The 18,598-nt window shown below is 38.8% G+C and overlaps 2 protein-coding genes across 2 annotated transcripts; one reads left to right on the forward strand and one right to left on the reverse strand.

Annotated features, from left to right (window-relative positions):
* Positions 1–162: 162 nt before the first annotated feature.
* kctd2 (potassium channel tetramerization domain containing 2) lies at positions 163–9,174 on the reverse strand. The gene is made up of 6 exons (XM_063892963.1): positions 8,499–9,174; positions 7,894–8,002; positions 7,686–7,777; positions 7,493–7,588; positions 6,578–6,703; positions 163–6,126 (listed from the first exon to the last, which is right to left on the reverse strand). Exons 1-6 carry the CDS (start codon positions 8,856–8,858, stop codon positions 6,097–6,099), a joined length of 813 nt encoding a protein of 270 aa, XP_063749033.1. The 5' UTR covers positions 8,859–9,174; the 3' UTR covers positions 163–6,096.
* A 298-nt stretch (positions 9,175–9,472) lies between these two features.
* tubgcp2 (tubulin gamma complex component 2) lies at positions 9,473–18,248 on the forward strand. Its single transcript, XM_063892962.1, has 18 exons — positions 9,473–9,818; positions 10,173–10,333; positions 10,909–11,037; positions 11,310–11,486; positions 11,899–12,058; positions 12,215–12,422; positions 12,513–12,712; positions 13,292–13,481; positions 13,810–13,955; positions 14,035–14,215; positions 14,505–14,685; positions 15,770–15,942; positions 16,109–16,237; positions 16,317–16,437; positions 16,569–16,712; positions 16,834–16,950; positions 17,090–17,253; positions 17,708–18,248. The coding sequence occupies exons 2-18, from the start codon at positions 10,184–10,186 to the stop codon at positions 17,781–17,783; spliced, it is 2,646 nt and encodes an 881-aa protein (XP_063749032.1). The 5' UTR covers positions 9,473–9,818; positions 10,173–10,183; the 3' UTR covers positions 17,784–18,248.
* Positions 18,249–18,598: the final 350 nt, after the last annotated feature.

Consider the following 18,598-nt stretch of genomic DNA (forward strand, 5'->3'; position numbering starts at 1 on the left):
AATCAGAAATTATTTTAAGAATAAACTCATTCAATCAGTTTTAAATTGAAAATGGTATTGTGATATTTAAATTAATATTTGAAATGACAAAACAAGACACTTCAGGACATCACCTTGGACTTTGATAACCTTTGATGGGCATTTTTAGTAATTTAGGACATATTATAGATGAAAAGATTTAATGATATACAATGAAATAAACCATATAATAAGTGATATGTTTTTTGTTATTACCTTATTCGTCTTTTTAAGTGATTCAATCATTCAAATTGTAAAAGAAAAGTCTACAATATTGCCCTTGGTAGCACCAATGTTTGTTTTTTAAATGCAAGTTTTTTTCACATTGGTTCAAGAGCCTAAATGAAATGTGTTTTACATAATGTTCCACATTTTTCAATGTAAAATATCTTCTCTATGTACCATTCTCACTTCAGTTTTATCTGCACACATTTTGAGATATCTGTCACTGAATAACACCAGGGGTAGGTGAGAAAAAGTGTCTGATTATTGTGAACTGACCATTTAAATGAAGGAGCATAACATTTAATTTATGGTGTCTTTTGTGGCTTTACCCTACACTGTGAGCAATGGAAATATATGCAAATTATAAGAAGTAAAACCATCCTGAGTGGTAGAACAGGTGGCTATATGTAAAACGTTTTATATCTTTATCTAGGTTCATCATCTTTAAAAATCCACAGTAGCCTACAAACAATCAGTGAGTCACATTTTTTTAAAACACAGACACATTTTATGATTAAAAACCAGACAGGGTTTTGTTAAAATTGTTACATGTAAAAGAACAACATTGGTAGACAAATTCAAAAAAATATAAAATAAATAAAAGTGAAACAAAATCCGACAAAAAGTGTTTTTTGTCAGCTTCCGAAACATTTTTCTGCACAGTCTCCATTGACAATATTCACATTTGACATCAAATACTGTTGATGAATGAACACAAAGTAACGTTTAATAGGTGACATTATTCAATACCTCTAAATGAGTGTACAAGTGTGCATGTCCACAAACGCATGCAGGTGTTTACAGGTTAACTGGCAACATGATCCATGGATTAAAAAATCTTTCTTTTGTGTGTTGAGTTGCGTAAACGCTTTATAAACCAAGGTTAGGGGCGAGGAGGAGGGGGGGCGGGGTCTGCATCTGATTGGTTGGTTAATTTCAAAGCTAGTTATTCTGTATTTAAGTTAAACCGACGTGACAAAGATACAAAAACAACAAAAAGCAGAACATGTGAGTAGAGAATATGTCTAGTTGTAGACCAACTGTTCCACACAAGAAACCTATACCTACAAACACAGAGCCATGCCTTCCTCTGCTCCTCCCACCATGCATCACATACACTTTGCACCAACACATGGGTCAGACAAAATCCAGTACACAGTACACATCATAATCTCTAGAACAATGCATGCTCTTGTGTTTTCACGTGCCCAAACAACAGATATATTTATATATATTTTATTTGTTAAAATTGCACATAATCTGTACGTTAACGAGTGCATTGGAAAGTAAAAACTGTAATGGTCATTATTTCTATTTTTTTGTTCTTGAAAAAAGGTTGCTTGATTCGAAATGTCCAGATAGACACACATCAAGGTCAGTGGTTCGCAAACTTTGTGGCTTCTGACAAGGGTTGCAACTACTGATTACTTTCTCGTTTGTCTGTCGAAAACCAAGACATTTACATTAATATGATATAAAACAGAGAAAAGCAGAACATTTTCACATTGGGAGGACGAAAACTGAATTTTCTGCCATTTTTATATGAAACATTACATCAACAACTGACTAACTGACTTACCACTTTAAAATGTTCTTTTTCTTTTCATTTAAATCCTTTTTTAAAAATTCCTAAAGAACTTAAAAATGTGGTGATTCAAAGAAACATTCACAGAAAAAACAACAACCAAAGCAGTGATTCTGTAAGGCTGTACTTTTTGCTTCGAGGTAACATGCTAATGTTTAGCATGTATCATTTTTACCTCCTTAATTATCTTACTTTCACCATTTAATTTATTAGCACTACTATATTTGAAAAGTACAGCTTTGGGTGATGAAATGTCATTACAGGATTCATACAGATTTCTTTCAAGGTACCCAAACCAACATTATTGAGACTTTTGATAAACAGGTAACAAATAAGGTTAACAAAATGAATGAGATGTATATATGAATATATATATCTTATACTGACAATTAATTTACCAGCTGTTTATTTTAACTTAGATTGCATGTTCTTTTAATATAATTTAATCAAAAATCTTATTCTAAACCTTTAAGATAGTAACACGTAGCAGTACAGCCGAAAAGCCAGTAGGGATCATCCTCTGGGAACCATGAATATGTGTTCAATACGACATGTTGTTGATATATATGGACCAAACACCTACCATACTAGCATGGCTAAGGAAAAAAAACAATAATTAATACAAAAATATTTGTTTTGCTTTCGTATCTTTTTAGCAAACTTCCGAACTCTTCTGGGGATACACCCTCAGTTTGTGAACCACTGAACTGTGCAACCAAGGGAAGATACAACTGGGTCCACGAACGGGACGGGGAACAGTAAGTGCTTTAAGAGGTTGATAACATACATCTAACAATGGTATAATTAAAGATAGCTACCACATGCAACCCAAAAACAAAAGAAGAGGTTGAGATTAAAGTCAAATCCTTTTCTGAAGTGCACTGCTGGGGGTTTTTAAAGAAAAGAGGAGGGAGGTCAGCTGTGAATGATCTTTCTGCTGCCGATTGCTCCTTGCTTTTATATTGTTTCATACAAAATTAAATAAAGCCAAACCACCAGCAGTGTTTACAGCAGATTGGGACACAAGTCTGAACCTCCAGGAGTGATAAAGCAAAGCAATGGCACAAAGAAAGCAGCTGGTTATAATTTTAATTTGTCGGTATTGTAAAATAAAGCAGGGGACAATGGGTTGGTTTGGCCTCTCACTGAAACACTGAAATTGAAAACAAGCTAAACCGCATTACACCTCAGGTAGGTGCTTCCTGGCTTTTTTTTTTTTTTTAAGGTATGAGAGGCACCTTATGATAAGAGGGGAGCACAACTGTGCACAACACAGGTCAAAAGGCACAACACTGGACACAGACGAAGGGGAAACAACACCCAAGGTGCTTTGCTAAAGGCCCAGAGAAACAACAAAGGGGAGAGAGGTAAAAAAGCGCTCCTTAATGAGACGTTGGGCCGTTTTATAGCAGCGCTCAGTCTGCTGAAGACTCTCAGAAAAGTAGAATAAAAAATGCACAAAAAACAACAAAGAATAAGTCACATCACATTTTGAGCTCTGAGACCTGACTGACATCGGGAGAATGACGTTAGCACAGGTACATTTTTCTCACATTCTTTTTTTGTTCATGCTTGATATAACATAACCGCATCAAATATGTTCTTTATGCAAACAAAGGGTGTATCAAAGTGATCGGTGTCAGTGATTAAAGATTCAATGCTCTGTTTAGCTTTCACGTGACAGGATTTAAAACGTGAGGTCAGGCTGAATGAAATGTTGGGATCCTCCGTCTGATGTGTTAATATGGATCAAACTTTGCATTAAGCTGCTCATATAACAAGGCCGCATTTACACCAGTAGCAACGTTTTTATAACAGCAATAGACAATACATTTTTGGGGATTAGTGGTTAAACCATTAGTGAATTAACCATTAGTCAATCAATGGTTTCAGTTTCTCAAATGTCAAGATCTGTATTTCTCTGTTTTATATCATTATAAGTTGAATATTCTTGATTTTCGACTCTACTGTACGTTGAAGGGAAACTAGAAGAAACTAGAAGATATTAGCATGTGCATTTTTAACTGTTTTCTGACATTTTATAGATTAAACAGTTTTTGCTGCTAGGCTACAACAATTCACTTTTTTTATTGATAGCTTTTTCGATAAACCAATTTATAGTTAAATTCCAATAACGTCTGACGATACTAAAGAATTTCATATTTTTTTGACTTATGGAAACATCTTCTAGTGTCTGGTTTTATCACAGGAAAAAAAACTAAAATATCAAATGTACGATGATATAAAACAGAACATTTGCAGATTAATTTTCAGTCATCAGCTCCGGTTACGTAGCCCTGCTGATTTAGTAAATGCACATTTTAGGTAGGAGCCAATTCATCAATGACTTAGAAGCTAATAAGCACACACATTTGGCCCTACAATCGTTAAGTGTGTTGGGGGTTAGCATTCGATATCTAATGTAGGTGCTGAACGATTTGAAAAAATATGTTTTTGCAAATATTTTTGACTGATATTGCAGTTACGCTATGATTCAAGATATTGGTCATCATTACTCAGATTTTTATTGAAAAATATAATAATTAGATTTTCCTCCTCAGGATCTGTAAGCCAAGATTTCACTGCAGTTCCAACACTTCATGCTGAATGGTATTTGACACCTCAAATTTAGATTTACTGCACTAGTGCATGCTGCAATTTCAATACAATTCCGATTAATTGTTCAGACTTCGTTACAAGTGTTAAAAACAGCACTTTCACACAGCAACTAAATGTCAAGTATACTTTAAGAGAAATGTACTTTAGCCAAGAAAAACAGCGTCACATAACATCTGAAATAAATGCAGCAGGTTTGCTTTAGGCCTGTAAATCTCTGTGATAATGTAGGCTCAGGTTTCTCAGGGTTTAAGCGCAAAGGGTTAAGTTGCTACAAGTGCTGCAGAATGGGAGACAACACAGATTTTTGGGTGATTAGTCGTGAGAGATTCGCAAAAGAGGCAGTTGAGAGAACATTGGTATAGGAAGAGCACAGCGTACGCAGTGGCCACAGTCCCCGCCTCTTTATCTGGACAAATGACAGTTTTCTCCAATTACAATTTTAAGATATGCAAGAGACCGAAGTAGGATATCATAGAGAAAACGTTCCTTTCTCTTTTTACAGAAAACGTGCAGCTGATAAAACGTGATATTTCAGTGATGGACAGAAAGCAGAGAGGCACTGCATGTTACCGGGCGAGAAACCTTCAGGAAAAAATAATGATTATGAAAAGTGATATTTTTTTTCCATCGTTTAAATATAACTACCCCACCGAGAATATGTAAATATATAACAACTATGATACAGAAATCAGTACTTACACCATTTTGCATTTCATATAATTTCATCATGTAGCCTATATAGATTTATATAGATTCCTCACATGCCTTGACAATTTATACACAGGTGAAGTCTTTTTTTTTTTTGCTCGAAAACATTTCTCCCTGGGAAGTAGAGACCAAATCCGGCCCAGGGATAGGAAACAGGAGGATGTTGTGATTTTTACAGCGACACGGGACCAAAACGCCTGTAAGATGGTGGTTTACTCCTTTAAGATGTGTAAAGACTGAAATGCTGCACAAGGATGGCTCAAACAGAGTGATCGGACTCTGCGTTATGGTGCCTTCAAATCCTCCGCCTTTCCTCCTCGAGGCTCGGTAGGCTCGGTGTGTTGCCTCAGAAATCAGCCGAGGATTCTAGGGGTGCAGATCAAGACGCAACAGTCGCTCAATTGACAGATTTAGGTAAAGAGGCTCAGACAGAGGAGCGGTATTCATTCCTTTACGTCCTTTGAGAGTCCTGAGGAGGTTTCTGCTAAGCCAAAAGTAGAGGTGGCGATGATGATGATGATGATGATGTTGTATAGTAGCTTTGAGCTCAGTGTCCACCCACTGACAATAACATGGGGCTACAACCAGCACCTTAGCCCGCCTGCACCGCAGTGACACTGACCATCAAAAAAAGCTGCTATGAGGAAAAGAACACTCACTGGTAATCCCTTTTTAAACTCCCCCTCAAGTGTTCCACAGCCGGTGACGGAGGAGGAGAAACATCTGGGTGGAGTTGCAGCACTGGAGTGGGGGGAGAGGTTGGCAGCCCCCGCTGTGGAAAGGCACACCAGAGGAGGAGGGCGGGGCGTTGATGATGATGTAGACAGAGGTGATGGTAGAAAGAGAGGGAACTCATGGGTCTTCATGAAAACTGGAGGAAATGTTTGCTATTGTCATTTTTTTGTTGATAAAGTGTTATATAGCTCAGCGCCTTGGCGTCCTCACATCCGCGAGCCTCGCTCCTGAAGGATCTGTGAGGACAGATGGAAATATAAGTCAGTGGAAAACAAAGAAATCGCGTTACATTTGCCCTTATTTCAGGTAATTAAAGCTGGTATGATAAAGTAATTGTTTAAGGAAAAATAAATATATATAATAACCTAAAAATGTTAAGTAAGTTTCTAAAACAGCTTGTCACTGCAGCTTTTATAAAAACGTAACTCAAAACAGGATTTGATGGGGACTATTTTCAGTGGTGGATTAATAAACATTGGGTTTTCTAGATCAGTGGTTTCCAACCTTTTTCCCCGACTCAAATTGTTACATTTGATCATTTTAGAGAGTTAAAACTAACTAGTCTTTCAAAACAAAAACAATGTTATGAAGGATAATATCATTTATATTAGTTTATATTTATTTTTTTGTCAATTTGCTGTCTTTTAATGGTATTTGATTGTGTGCAGTGCCTTGTGTTCAGCTCACCTTGGCCTTCTCGGTGGGCTCGATCACGATGCCGTTGGTAGAGTTGTTGAGTTCCCGGGAAACTACACATAGAAACTCTGCCTGGTCCTCGTTGCCGTAGTTATAAGAGGAGCCAATGCTTATAAGCTGAGGACAAGAAAAAAGACAAAGGCAAGAAATATTAAGTACACTTATATGTTTATGAAGTTCTGTGACTCGAGCAGAGCGTTAGAACAATCTACATTCTGGGAAATATTTGTTTACCAATTATTTCCGAGTTCAGCATTTCATATGTGATGCTCGTCTGTTTCTCTCAGTTTTAAAGAGCCTCGGGTTGCATGTAGGATTGTTTAAATGATGGACATTTTTCAAAAAATAAACAGATAATAATTGATACATAGCCCAAACAGCATTAAAATGGCTTCCTGAAAAGTAATATATAATCAAAAATGACTTAGAATTAGATGATAACTAATTCATGGTCCCACACATTGTCCAAATTATTAATGCAAAATCACAAACAAACTTGACCCTATATTGTCTGAATTAATAAGCCTAATTTGCAGATATTACACTTATATGAAGCTCATTTAAAATCTTAATGTTTTCATTCCCAATTTGGACGGTTAGTATGTCTGTAATATTATTTTTGCAGGGTGACTGCACTATTATAAAAGAAAAGAATTAGTATCCTACATATCCCCACTGTTGAGTTCATTAACAATACTAAATGTCCAAAAAATCTCCAATAGATGCCTGAAACTAATAATAATTGTAATAATAAACGATCCAGTCTCTCTTCCCATTTTTATTTGAAGAAAAAAAATGTTTTTTTTTGGTAAATGTTCCAGGGCGAAATCTAAAACAGTAGCTTTGAAACAACTGATGCATGAACTGAAATATGACCACAGGGGAAAAGATTTGTATTTTCTGCACCTGCTCAAACTTCCAACCGTCTGACATGGTAGAGACCATCTGTGTGAGTTCCTCCTCTTGGCACTGTAGTACTCGGTACACATGCTTCACAGGACCCTGGGGGACAGACAAACACACAGAACAACATCAACAATCCGCACACAGATAAAATAAAGCTATTTTTGTTGTATTTGTAGTAGAGTTTTCTCTGTACCTGAGATGTTCGGTTCTCGTTGTCCCGTATCCTCTCTTTCACCAGCCTCACCAGTGATGCGATGTTGTAGAACTCGGCTTCCTCAAGAACGCCTGACACAAAAAAAAATATTTAAAGACTTCATTGTTTGGCTTATATACACTCAACATTTATTTTCACTGACAAAGATGTTGCATGTTCAAGCGAAATCCAGAATAAAACATTTTACCTTCCTCAGCCAGGTTTTTATCCATGATCAGTTTTCCATGGCGAAGGTAATTTAGGATGGGGCCGAAGTATGTGGGGTCCCTGTCGATCAGGTAGGCTCCGGTCTCGTCCTATGGGAGCAAATTAAAATGTCATCGAGTCAGATAATGTCCAGGAACAACCAGAATCATATCATCAGCTGATCTTTGCTTATGAATGTTATTTTTGTATCAATAACAAGACATTTCATTATATTATTGCCAAATATATGTTCAGCTGTTCGTTCGCTAAATAAGTGATAATCAATATTATTGTTTACTCTCTACACATTTCTTTCCATTTTATTGAGTGTAAGCAAGGAGCAGTTAAAATTTCACAACATTAGCCATTAAAGTGTTTGTCTTTCACAAATGTATCTTTTCTTGCTTACTGACTGTTGTTTAAATCGGTTTCATGAATGAATGCCAAGTAATACAAAATTCTTGCCTTTTTTTGTGCTTTAAAGGAAACAGTAAAACTCGCTTTTAAGATCCAAACGTACTTTTAGCTTTCTTTCTACTGGTCTCTATGGTGATTACAACTATTAAATATCCAATTAAGCCCAATATGTTGTGTTTGTCGGCTCACTTTGTCGGAGTCCAGGTCGGGGTCTTCTTGACACAGTCGGGACAGGAAGGATTTGGGGTCCCGACATAGCGTCTGTTTGGTCGTGACGAAGTAGGTCCCGCCGACGTTCAGGCGAACCCAGCGTGAGCCCGGCTTGTCCGCCGGTTCGGACGGGGAGCTCGGGTTGCTCTTCGCCGGGAACCCGAACACCGAGCGTCCGCCACTGCCGCTCGACACCCCGCCGGGGCTGAGCTGGCTGCTCCGCGGCGGAACCATGAGAGTGGGCGACGCCAGGCGCACAGAGCCCCGGACATCGCGGTGTTGTTCGGGCTGCTCTATGGTGCCAGTGCCGCTCGACTCCACAACATGCAGTTCAGCCATGTTTTTCTCTTCTTCTGAAAAGCACACACGATTAGCTAACGACACACTGCGGGGTAACAATTTCGCCCAGCCGATTTGTAAACAGAGCGGAGAGGGTATTTTTCTCCGACGGGGCGGCTGGCATCAGGGCGTTGCTGCTCGCACTCGACAGCCTCTCTCTCCTCCAGCGCCGAAGATTAAGACACGGATATGATTATCAAAGGCTGTACGATGTTAGCAGCATCGCGTTTAATCGTTTCTGCTCAAGATAAATTGCTCATTCTTGTCTATTCAAACGTTAATCAGAGAAAGGCACCTCTTCCGGGTTGTAACGTGATTACTGTTTACTTCCGCTGTCGTCGTTTTTCAAAATAAAAGCTAAAAGTAATATTTGGTAGGGGGAAATGTAACCTCCCAAATAATAACATTTATTTTGATTTTGATATATGTGAAATAATATAGAAATGTGTGCCACAGATTACCTACTAAAAACACACAGTGTTTCAACATATTAAAAATGTGTAATTAACATTATTATTATTGTTGTTGTTGTTGTTGTTGTTGTTATTATTATTATTATTATTATTATTATTATTATTATTATTATTATTATTATTATTATTATTATTATAGGCATCGTTTCAGCGTGATCTTTATTTTAAAATTAACAAAGAAACAGCCACATACATTAGAAGATTATGGTGGTGGATTTGAAAGTATATAGCTTACAAATATGCTTATATTTATGATAACATAATCTCCTACATCGTTGTAAATTAGTTCCCGGTCTGATTTTTCTTTTGTATATTTTTCTTGTGCTATAAAAATAATAGTATTATTGTAGCACGATATTTTAACCTATGGGGGGCAGTGTGGTCCCATCTCCGCCCCTATTACAGCAGCAGAAGAAGAAGGATTTAGCTAGTGGTGGGCGCGTTTGTTGCTTGTTTGCTGTTGTATTGAACCAGACACGGCTGACAGGTATAGTGCTTGTTGAGACTCGGGTTACACCTGTAATAAGGCTCATTATTACTGGATAACGTTGTTTTTACAATTCGATGAATTATATGTTTCATGCGTGATAAGCTAGCTACGCAGTTAGCATCCTAATGGTGTATTTTACCAGTGGCTGTTAGCAAGCTAGCATCAAATAACTGTTGACTGTTAGCTCAGCATCACAGCTCGTAAGAGTAGATGTTGCATGCACACATTTAAACATATTTGATGGAGACTAAATGTGTTGAATGAAATAAGTATGTCAGTAGGAGCCACCTGTTAATGGGGCTTATATATTCTTTTTACTGTTTCCTTAAATAAAGTGTGTTGTTGTTCCAGCTGACTGAGTCATGAGTGAGTTCAGGATCCACCATGATGTGAACGAGCTGCTGAGCCTGCTGCATGTCCGAGGAGGTGATGGAGCAGAGGGCTACATAGACCTGCTGCAGAAACACAGGACTCCCTATGTCAATACTACAGTTTCTTCTCACAGTGCTAAGGTGAGAGTCAACAGACACGCTTTAACGTCATATCCTGGACATACAAAAGTCCTGGAACATGACAGAGTTGACCATGATGTCCTGAAGGTGATAACGGGACATGAAAGACTGGTATTATGATGTTTTTCAGGTCTCATTGACCAACAACATGTGTTTTCTTTTGTCAGATGTTGCGGCATCAACTGGCAATAGTACTAGTTGTATGTGCATATTTTGCTTACAACATCATATTTATGTGACATTTCAGCTTAAGTTCTGCTAACAATGTTATAAGCTTTAGAAAAGACCCTGAAAAAGAAATAGTGCCCTGTAGTCAACTAAAAAAAAAGGGGAAAAAGAGATGTCCCAGTTTATTTTATTAAACTGGGACATCTCTCTGCATTTGTACATGCATATTAATGAAAACGCTTGTTTCAAATACATACCTGGATCTGGATAAACAAAGGCATAATGGTATTTTAAAAATATAAGTATATTTCCTAAATGTATCTTTCTGTGGAAGAAACCACAGACATGTAGAAATGTGTTGCCAACTGAATATAATCCTTTATTGACTGTTATCTTATCTTTTTCAGGTCAAATTAGCGGAGTTTTCGAAAACCCCTGAGGACTTCTTGAGGAAGTACGAGGAGCTCAAGTCCAAAAATGTTCGAAACCTCGACCCTCTTGTCTACCTGCTGTCCAAACTCTGTGAGGATAAAGAGGTAAAACATTGTTTACAAGCAGCTTATTATCTGTTTTTGTTTATTTCTTCCAACTAACTTACTCAAGTGATAATGGTGTAAAGAAGGAATTCTGTGTCTTCATATGGTTATAATTTATCTGTCAACAATGGGAGTAGTGTCAACAGACAAGTGACATATACAGTTAACACTCTTTAGGTTGCATCACAAACAATCAAGAGAAACAATTCCTTCCTTTGACCTTATTTGTTAATCTTTTTTATCTCACATCTGTGTCATGATATTTTCCGTAGACGCTCCAGTTTCTGCAGCAAAATGCCAAAGAGAGGTCAGAGTCATCCACAAACACAACGGCAACAACGACCACAAGCTACAGTCTGCCTCAGACCAGCACCAAGATGTCCATGCAGGAGCTGGACGAACTGCGGAAGAAGCTCGGCAACGTGACTGCAAGCTCCAACGCTCCTATGGTGAGCATTATTTACACAGATGCAGCAGGTCTGAAAGTTAGGTCCAAGAACATGTAGAATAGGCCATTCAGATAAAGTCCACTTGGATAAAAATTATTTCTCTTGAAGGGTTTGGTGATGTTAGGGGTTCCATTATTTGTAATCCCATCTAGAAGGATATGCGCATGCTATTCTTCCTCTACCCCAAAAGAGACAACTACCTCCTAGCTTTCGACACACATACTTAAGTCCCCATCAGGATTCACAAAGCCTATGACAGAGTGAATCCAAACAGAAATGCTTTTCGCTGTAAATCCAACACAAGAGCTTAAAGATGCTTAAAGGCTGAACCTACTGTTGAATACTAAGTTAAAATGAGATTTTATTGGCTCTTAGTTAATCGGCCTTTCTTGGTGATTTTTTTATCCTATAGCCTGCTGAAGTCACACGGAAGATGCTGAGGGACAAACACAACAAGAAGAACCCCACACAGCCCAACCCTGTGTTTCCTAACTGGGTGTACGACCGTCCCGCTCTCCTCGGAGACTTCATCACCAGCCCGAGCCAAACAGGAGATCCAGCTGTAGCTATCGGTAAACCACTACATTTAAAAATGACTTTCTACTACTTCTGCACAACACTTGCTCATTATCTACCTGACTGGATCTTCAATTGGGTGGAATCAACTGTGTACGCCTTTAAAACACTGTGTTGTTGTTGGTGTTAATACCTGGTTTGTCTGCTGTCAGGTACGATGCCCCTGCCTGCTCAGGAACAGGCTCTGGTGGAGGATTTGCTCTTTGTGCTGGTTGGAGTTGATGGGCGGGACATCACAGCTCAGCCTGTCCTGGGGAGACAGAACCGCTCCTTCATCGTCGATTCAACGCTGGACATGTCCATCAAAGAGCTGGTTAACAGAATATTACCTGTTGCATCATATTACTCCACTATAACACGGTGAGAATATAAATATGTAATTGGTTAACACACAATTATAACTAAAATGCCAAACAAAGCGATGATGATGGTGTTGTGATCTTCCTTCAGCTTCATTGAGGAGAAGTCGTCCTTTGAGTACGGCCAGGTGAACCACGCACTGACGGCGGCCATGAGGACCCTGATGAAGGAGTACCTGATCCTGGTCACTCAGCTGGAGCACCTGCAGCGGCAGGGCCTGCTGTCCCTGCAGAAGCTCTGGTTTTACATCCAGCCCACCATGAGGACCATGGAGATACTGGCCTCCATCGGTGAGAGTCTGAACATGTTTTTTGTCCTTGATCGGGGAGTTGTTGTTTTTTTTAATACTGACAACTGTAATATGTTCCGATAAAGTTTATTTTCAATGCCATTAAATACTTACTGTGACTATCAACAAGCTCTATTGTTGACAAAAAAGACGAGACTAAATGCAGTTTAAAAACTAAATCTGTGTTTGTCTGGCCCGACTTAAACAAAACAGTTATGTTTTTTTACCTAGATCCAACTAAAATTCCCAGAGTCAACTAAAACTTAGCAAACAGGATGGCTTTAACCAAATATGATAAAAACTAACAAGGACATTTGACAAAGACGGAATGAATTGAAAGCTGACAAAAGTAACTCCAATGACCAAGCAGTTTGAGCTCAGCTGTTGATGTCAACATTTCATCACTAAACAATACAAGTTCAAACTAATAACGTGTTTTAGCGTGGGGTGATTCTTTCCTGTTCCAAGATAGAGTTAGTTATAAATATTTGTGTTATTGCCGATAGATAACTGCACATTCAAACTGGTACCTTTTTAAAAAAAAATATGTTAAATCATTTTTCTTTCACTCATTTCATAGCTTCCTCGGTGGACAAAGGGGAGTGTATGGGTGGGTCGACACTGAGCCTCCTCCACGATCGAACCTTCAACTACACCGGGGACAGCCAGGCTCAGGAGCTGTGCCTCTACCTCACTAAAGCCGCCAGCGTCCCCTACTTTGAAATACTGGAGAAGTGGACCTACAGGGGCATCATCAAGGATCCATACAGGTACTGTACAAACAGATGCTCAGAAATGAGGGCCATTGTTGTTGAGAGTCAAGGGAGGGGGTAATACAATGAGAAAGCATTTCCAAGAAAGAACTCGGCTGTTGAGCTTCAGTCAATAAATGTGGGACAAAAAATACCAACATTTTCTGATTTTTTGGTTGTACATGTATTGGTTGTACAATTTTAAGCTTGGAAAGGTGTTCCTTGGAATAAAACCTCCTCTGCCAGTCCCTTAATACATATTATTTTTACTTACAGTGGTCCTAATACTCCTTATTAGTATATGCTTTCTGTTTTACTTCTATTGTCTATATTTTTGTCCCCACAGTGAGTTCATGGTGGAGGAGCACGAGCTGCAGAAAGAGAAGATTCAGGAGGACTACAACGACAAGTACTGGGATCAGAGATACACCATCGTACAGCATCGCATTCCTTCCTTTCTACAGAAAATGGCAGACAAGATATTAAGCACAGGTAAAAACAAACAAATATAAAACATTATACAAGTGTTTTTATTAGACAAAAGCTTGATTTCCTTTCTGTCATTACTTAGGTAAATACCTGAATGTGGTGCGGGAGTGCGGCCGCGATGTGACGTGTCCTGATGCCAAGGAGGTGCTGTACACCCTGAAGGAGAGGGCGTATGTGGAGCAGATAGAGAAAGCTTACAACTACGCCAGCAAGGTCCTGCTGGACTTCCTCATGGAGGAGAAGGAGCTGGTGGCACGCCTCAGGTAAATGCTGAATGGTATTTGGAAGCAAGAGAGATAACACAGAGAAGATGACATGCTGCAAAGTACTTAAAAAGCCCTAGTGTTCTTTATGGTAACACCTACATTTATAAAATAATGATATTCAAAGTCAAATGAAACCTCATTAGCATTGAATTTTAAAAAAATGTATACATTTGGTACAGCCCTAAATTCTCATCTGTCTGTAGATACTAACCTCTGGGCTTGCCTACACTACAGTCTTTGTACATAGGGATTTACTATGTACTTATAAAACTGTCTGTGTCATTAGATCCATCAAGCACTACTTTTTGATGGACAAAGGGGATTTCTTTGTGCACTTCATGGACCTGACGGAGGAGGAGCTGAAGAAGCCTGTGGACGACATTGTTCCCCCCAGACTGGAAGCCCTGCTGGAGCTGGCTCTTAGGATGAGCACCGCCAACACCGACCCCTTCAAAGACGACCTCAAGGTGGGTGCAAATAATCATACTGTAGTTTGTGCCCTAGAACAGGCAGCTGTTTATATTTCTTCTTAAACTGTTGAAAAGCCACACTAACTGCTCAGCAGCATCAGATACAGTATGAGACCAGCTGGTGAGCATACTGGAGCATTCAGCAGCTAAAGAGCCATATATTTCCCTCAGAAGTTTGTATTGACCATAAAGCAGCTTAAAAAAGGAGAGATATTATTTGATCCAGGTAGCTGGATAAAATGCAAGTGGATTATAAATCTTGTTTGTGCTACCCCCAAGTGGCAATAAGGAATTATTGCATGTTTTGTAGGGGACATATTAAGCTCAATGTTCAGGTGTAAACTTAATCCTATTTTGGGTTTTTATAAGAAGATGTTCACACATTTAATTTTAGATTAACTCAATTTGAATAAACCTGTATTTGTTAAAATGAGGTCTTGCATAATATTTCCCCTTAAAAGACACGTGTCTTAGCACAAAGTAACATTTCATGTAAATGCTTTCAGTCCCTTAAGTGATAACTTGCTGTTTTCTTGCACTAGATTTACTAAATAATAACAAAACATGTACTATGGTTTTTGCAATAACAGCAATATTGCAATGTTGACAGGCCAATATAAGAATAATGTACATTTAATCTCAGTGGAGGAAAGGCGGCACAGATTCCCACAAAGACTAAAACAATAATAGAGGAGAAATGAAGCCTGATATTATTCTGTCTCATTGCAACCAGACTGGTCACACACTCAACTTGACAGTTCACTGCGCCTCATGGTCCTTTTCTTTTAATGATTCAACAATAAGTATGTATTTAATTTGTTTGTAAAATGTTTAGAAAGCAGAAGAATTACACTTGATTAGCTCACCCATCACAACTTTCTTGAAAACCTTCAACCAGTGGAAAGAAACCTGCAAAGAAAATGATAATATATAACTGGAAACATAACTTGACAATCTATCCAGTTTTCATTATACCGTCACTAATGTAGTTAGTTCTCCTCATGCGCACACTCATCCCATGATATATGAGCCATACTGCTTCACACTTCATAAGATTAAACTTCCTCTCTTCTCCCCACAGATTGACCTCATGCCTCATGACGTCATCACTCAGCTGCTGCGGGTGCTGGCCATCGAGACCAAACAGGAGAAGGCCATCATCAATGCAGAGCCCACAGACACAGGCCTCAGCGGCCTGGAGGCCTTCTCCTTCGACTACATCGTCAAGTGGCCCCTGTCACTCATCATCAACAGGTACTCATCTGCTGAACTTATCTGAAATCAAAAGTAAGTTCACCAATAAGTACTGAACAGAAATCAAGTAGACACATAAGGAATTCTTCTTTGTTCTAGAAATATCCAGGAACTTATCCCTGGAAGCATATATTAAACAGAAGTTGTATTTGTATGAATTTTCCAGGAAAGCCCTGACGAGGTACCAGATGTTGTTCAGACACATATTTTACTGCAAACACGTGGAGAGGCTGCTGTGCAACGTGTGGATCTGCAACAAAGATTTCAAGCTGTACTCCTCAAATTGTGCAAAATGGTGAGTTGATGTAGAATTTAAAGTGAATTAATGTCAAAGTCTCTACCAGAAATGTCCTCACATTTTGTTAATGCCACAGGTTTGCTGCTGCGTTCGCCCTGCGACAGCGCATGCTCAACTTTGTGCAGAACATCCAGTACTACATGATGTTTGAGGTGATGGAGCCCACCTGGCACATCATGGAGAATAACCTGAAAACAGTGAGTGAAACCGTGTCTCTTCGCTGTTATCTAAATGTCAATGTTTTTTAGTCTAACAACATCACAGTTAACTGACTGATAGCCAGCTTTTTTTTCCCTTTGTTCTAACCTCCTGTCTTCTGCATCTCCAGGCGTCAAACATCGATGATGTGCTCTGCCATCACACCAGCTTCTTGGATAACTGCCTGAAGGACTGCATGCTGACTAACCCCGAACTCCTCAGGATCTTCTCCAAACTGATGTCCGTCTGCGTCATGTTTACAAGCTGCATGCAGGTTTGTTGACAGGACAATAAAGAGCAAATCTGTCTGAATACAGTGTCTGCTTTCTACTCCTGGAAAATACAACCATGAGGGGTCCTGTTACTAAAATGTTTTTTTCTTTTGAATGTCAAAGCGGTTCACTCAGAGTAAGAGGTTAGAGCGTCTCTCTAGGGAGCAGGGGACTATGGATGGGCCTCCCACTGAGAGGGAACATGCTGAGGAGGCAGAGAAGAAGAAGCTGAACACAAAGGTATTTCCAATAGATCATCGCCATGGCCGGCCCCCATCCAAGAAACAACATAAATGTTCCATCAAAGCCAGACATTATTAAAGTATGGTGTACACAGATCTGCAGCTTTTGAGTTAATTGTGTTCTCTCCCGGCTTCAGTTATTATCTGAGCATGCAGACACCCTCCAGTCAGACGCTGGCTTTGAAACCAGCATCAGCAAGTTTGACAGCAACTTCAGCACGCTGCTGCTGGACCTGCTGGACAAACTGAGCATCTACAGCACCAACGACTGCGAGCACAGCATGATCAGCATCATCTACAGGTACATACGCTTTAAATTAAATGTCTTTTTGCACGATATAATGTGTAATAATACTTGATAATGCCACTAACATGTTCAAAGCAAACTAGTGTTTTATTTATTTTCTCGTCTTCCAAACATTTTTTTTTTTTTTTACGCTATGACAACATATTAGGGCCATTGTAAGTTTTAAAAAAAAGACAGGCATTTGCTTTACTGTACCAGTTTAGTATCCAGTGTACTTGATAATATCCAGGTTGTTTTCTCTTTAAATTTCAAAATGTAATATCTGAGTTTTGTGGGGAGTTTTGCCCCCCTCCCAGACTTTCTTTTACCTACAATACCTCATACAGAGCTGTACCATTAATTTACGTATGAACATTATGTCGTATAGATTGAGTTACTTAAGATTATCCATTGCAAAATGTATGTTTTTGTTAATTACTTTGCTAACTTAACTCTTATGATTTCACAGGCTGGATTTCAATGGATTCTACACCGAGCGGCTGGAGAAGATGGCCATAGAGCGGAGCCAGAAAGCTTCAGCGTAGCATGTCGTGACTTTATTTGTAACAATCAGCAATATAAATGTCCTTTCCTCATGTGTGTACACCACTCCCTGCCAATGCAGATATTTACCATAAAGACAAAATAACTGATGCATCAGTGTGTATATTATATATTATGTACTGAAGGAAATGTAGCATTACATTCTAAGGCTTGCATCCTCATTTCAATGCTTCAAATTGTACATTTAAGAAATGTTGAAACTGTCACTCTTTATGGGTAACGTATTGTACCTGTAAAATAAAAAGGTATGTTTGTATTCATTAAAACAAGACTTTACTGAATAAATGTAGACTCTTAACATCTGCGTCCCACTGTAAATCCCACCATAAAGATTTATTTTCTTAGTGTATATAAACTGTATGTACTGTACATACTTTACACACAGTAAAACCACACTAAAAGATAATAACCTGAGAAGACCACAGTATGGCTGATTTGTAATTTAGAAACATGTATCATTATACACATTCAAACGAAAAACGTTCTTGTTTTTCTTCCCCATAAATAGAGTGTCAATGGTATGTCATAACTATTCAGTGTCGTTACTGCTTCCGGTCCTTTTAGCATTTCGGTTTTCATTAATTAACATTTTGCACTACAATAAAGCCCGTGTGCCTTACATTGATTATCATTACAGTAAACTTTTATTTTGAAAGGGTTTTCACTACCGAAAGTGTGTTGAGTTTCGTTTCTTATCAGCATGCTTTACGGTTTTGTTCCGGTAATATGCGAGGCGGCGATAAGGAGTCACCGGGGGCGGGGCTTCTACGGAAGGCAGCTGGAGTGGATGATTCAC

Source organism: Eleginops maclovinus, chromosome 10 (assembly GCF_036324505.1).
Source record: "Eleginops maclovinus isolate JMC-PN-2008 ecotype Puerto Natales chromosome 10, JC_Emac_rtc_rv5, whole genome shotgun sequence".
NCBI classification, from domain to species: domain Eukaryota; kingdom Metazoa; phylum Chordata; class Actinopteri; order Perciformes; family Eleginopidae; genus Eleginops; species Eleginops maclovinus.

Coding starts and splice junctions, on each gene's coding strand:
- kctd2 (XM_063892963.1), bottom strand. CDS start 8,858: ATGGCTGAACTGCATGTTGTGGAGTCGAGCGGCACTGGCACCATAGAG. Junction 6,704..7,492: donor ACGGTTGGAAGTTTGAGCAG/GTGCAGAAAATA, acceptor TCTTGTCCTCAG/CTTATAAGCATTGGCTCCTC. Junction 6,127..6,577: donor AGCCCACCGAGAAGGCCAAG/GTGAGCTGAACA, acceptor CTGTCCTCACAG/ATCCTTCAGGAGCGAGGCTC.
- tubgcp2 (XM_063892962.1), top strand. CDS start 10,184: ATGAGTGAGTTCAGGATCCACCATGATGTGAACGAGCTGCTGAGCCTG. Junction 12,059..12,214: donor AGATCCAGCTGTAGCTATCG/GTAAACCACTAC, acceptor GTCTGCTGTCAG/GTACGATGCCCCTGCCTGCT. Junction 15,943..16,108: donor CTGTCACTCATCATCAACAG/GTACTCATCTGC, acceptor TGAATTTTCCAG/GAAAGCCCTGACGAGGTACC.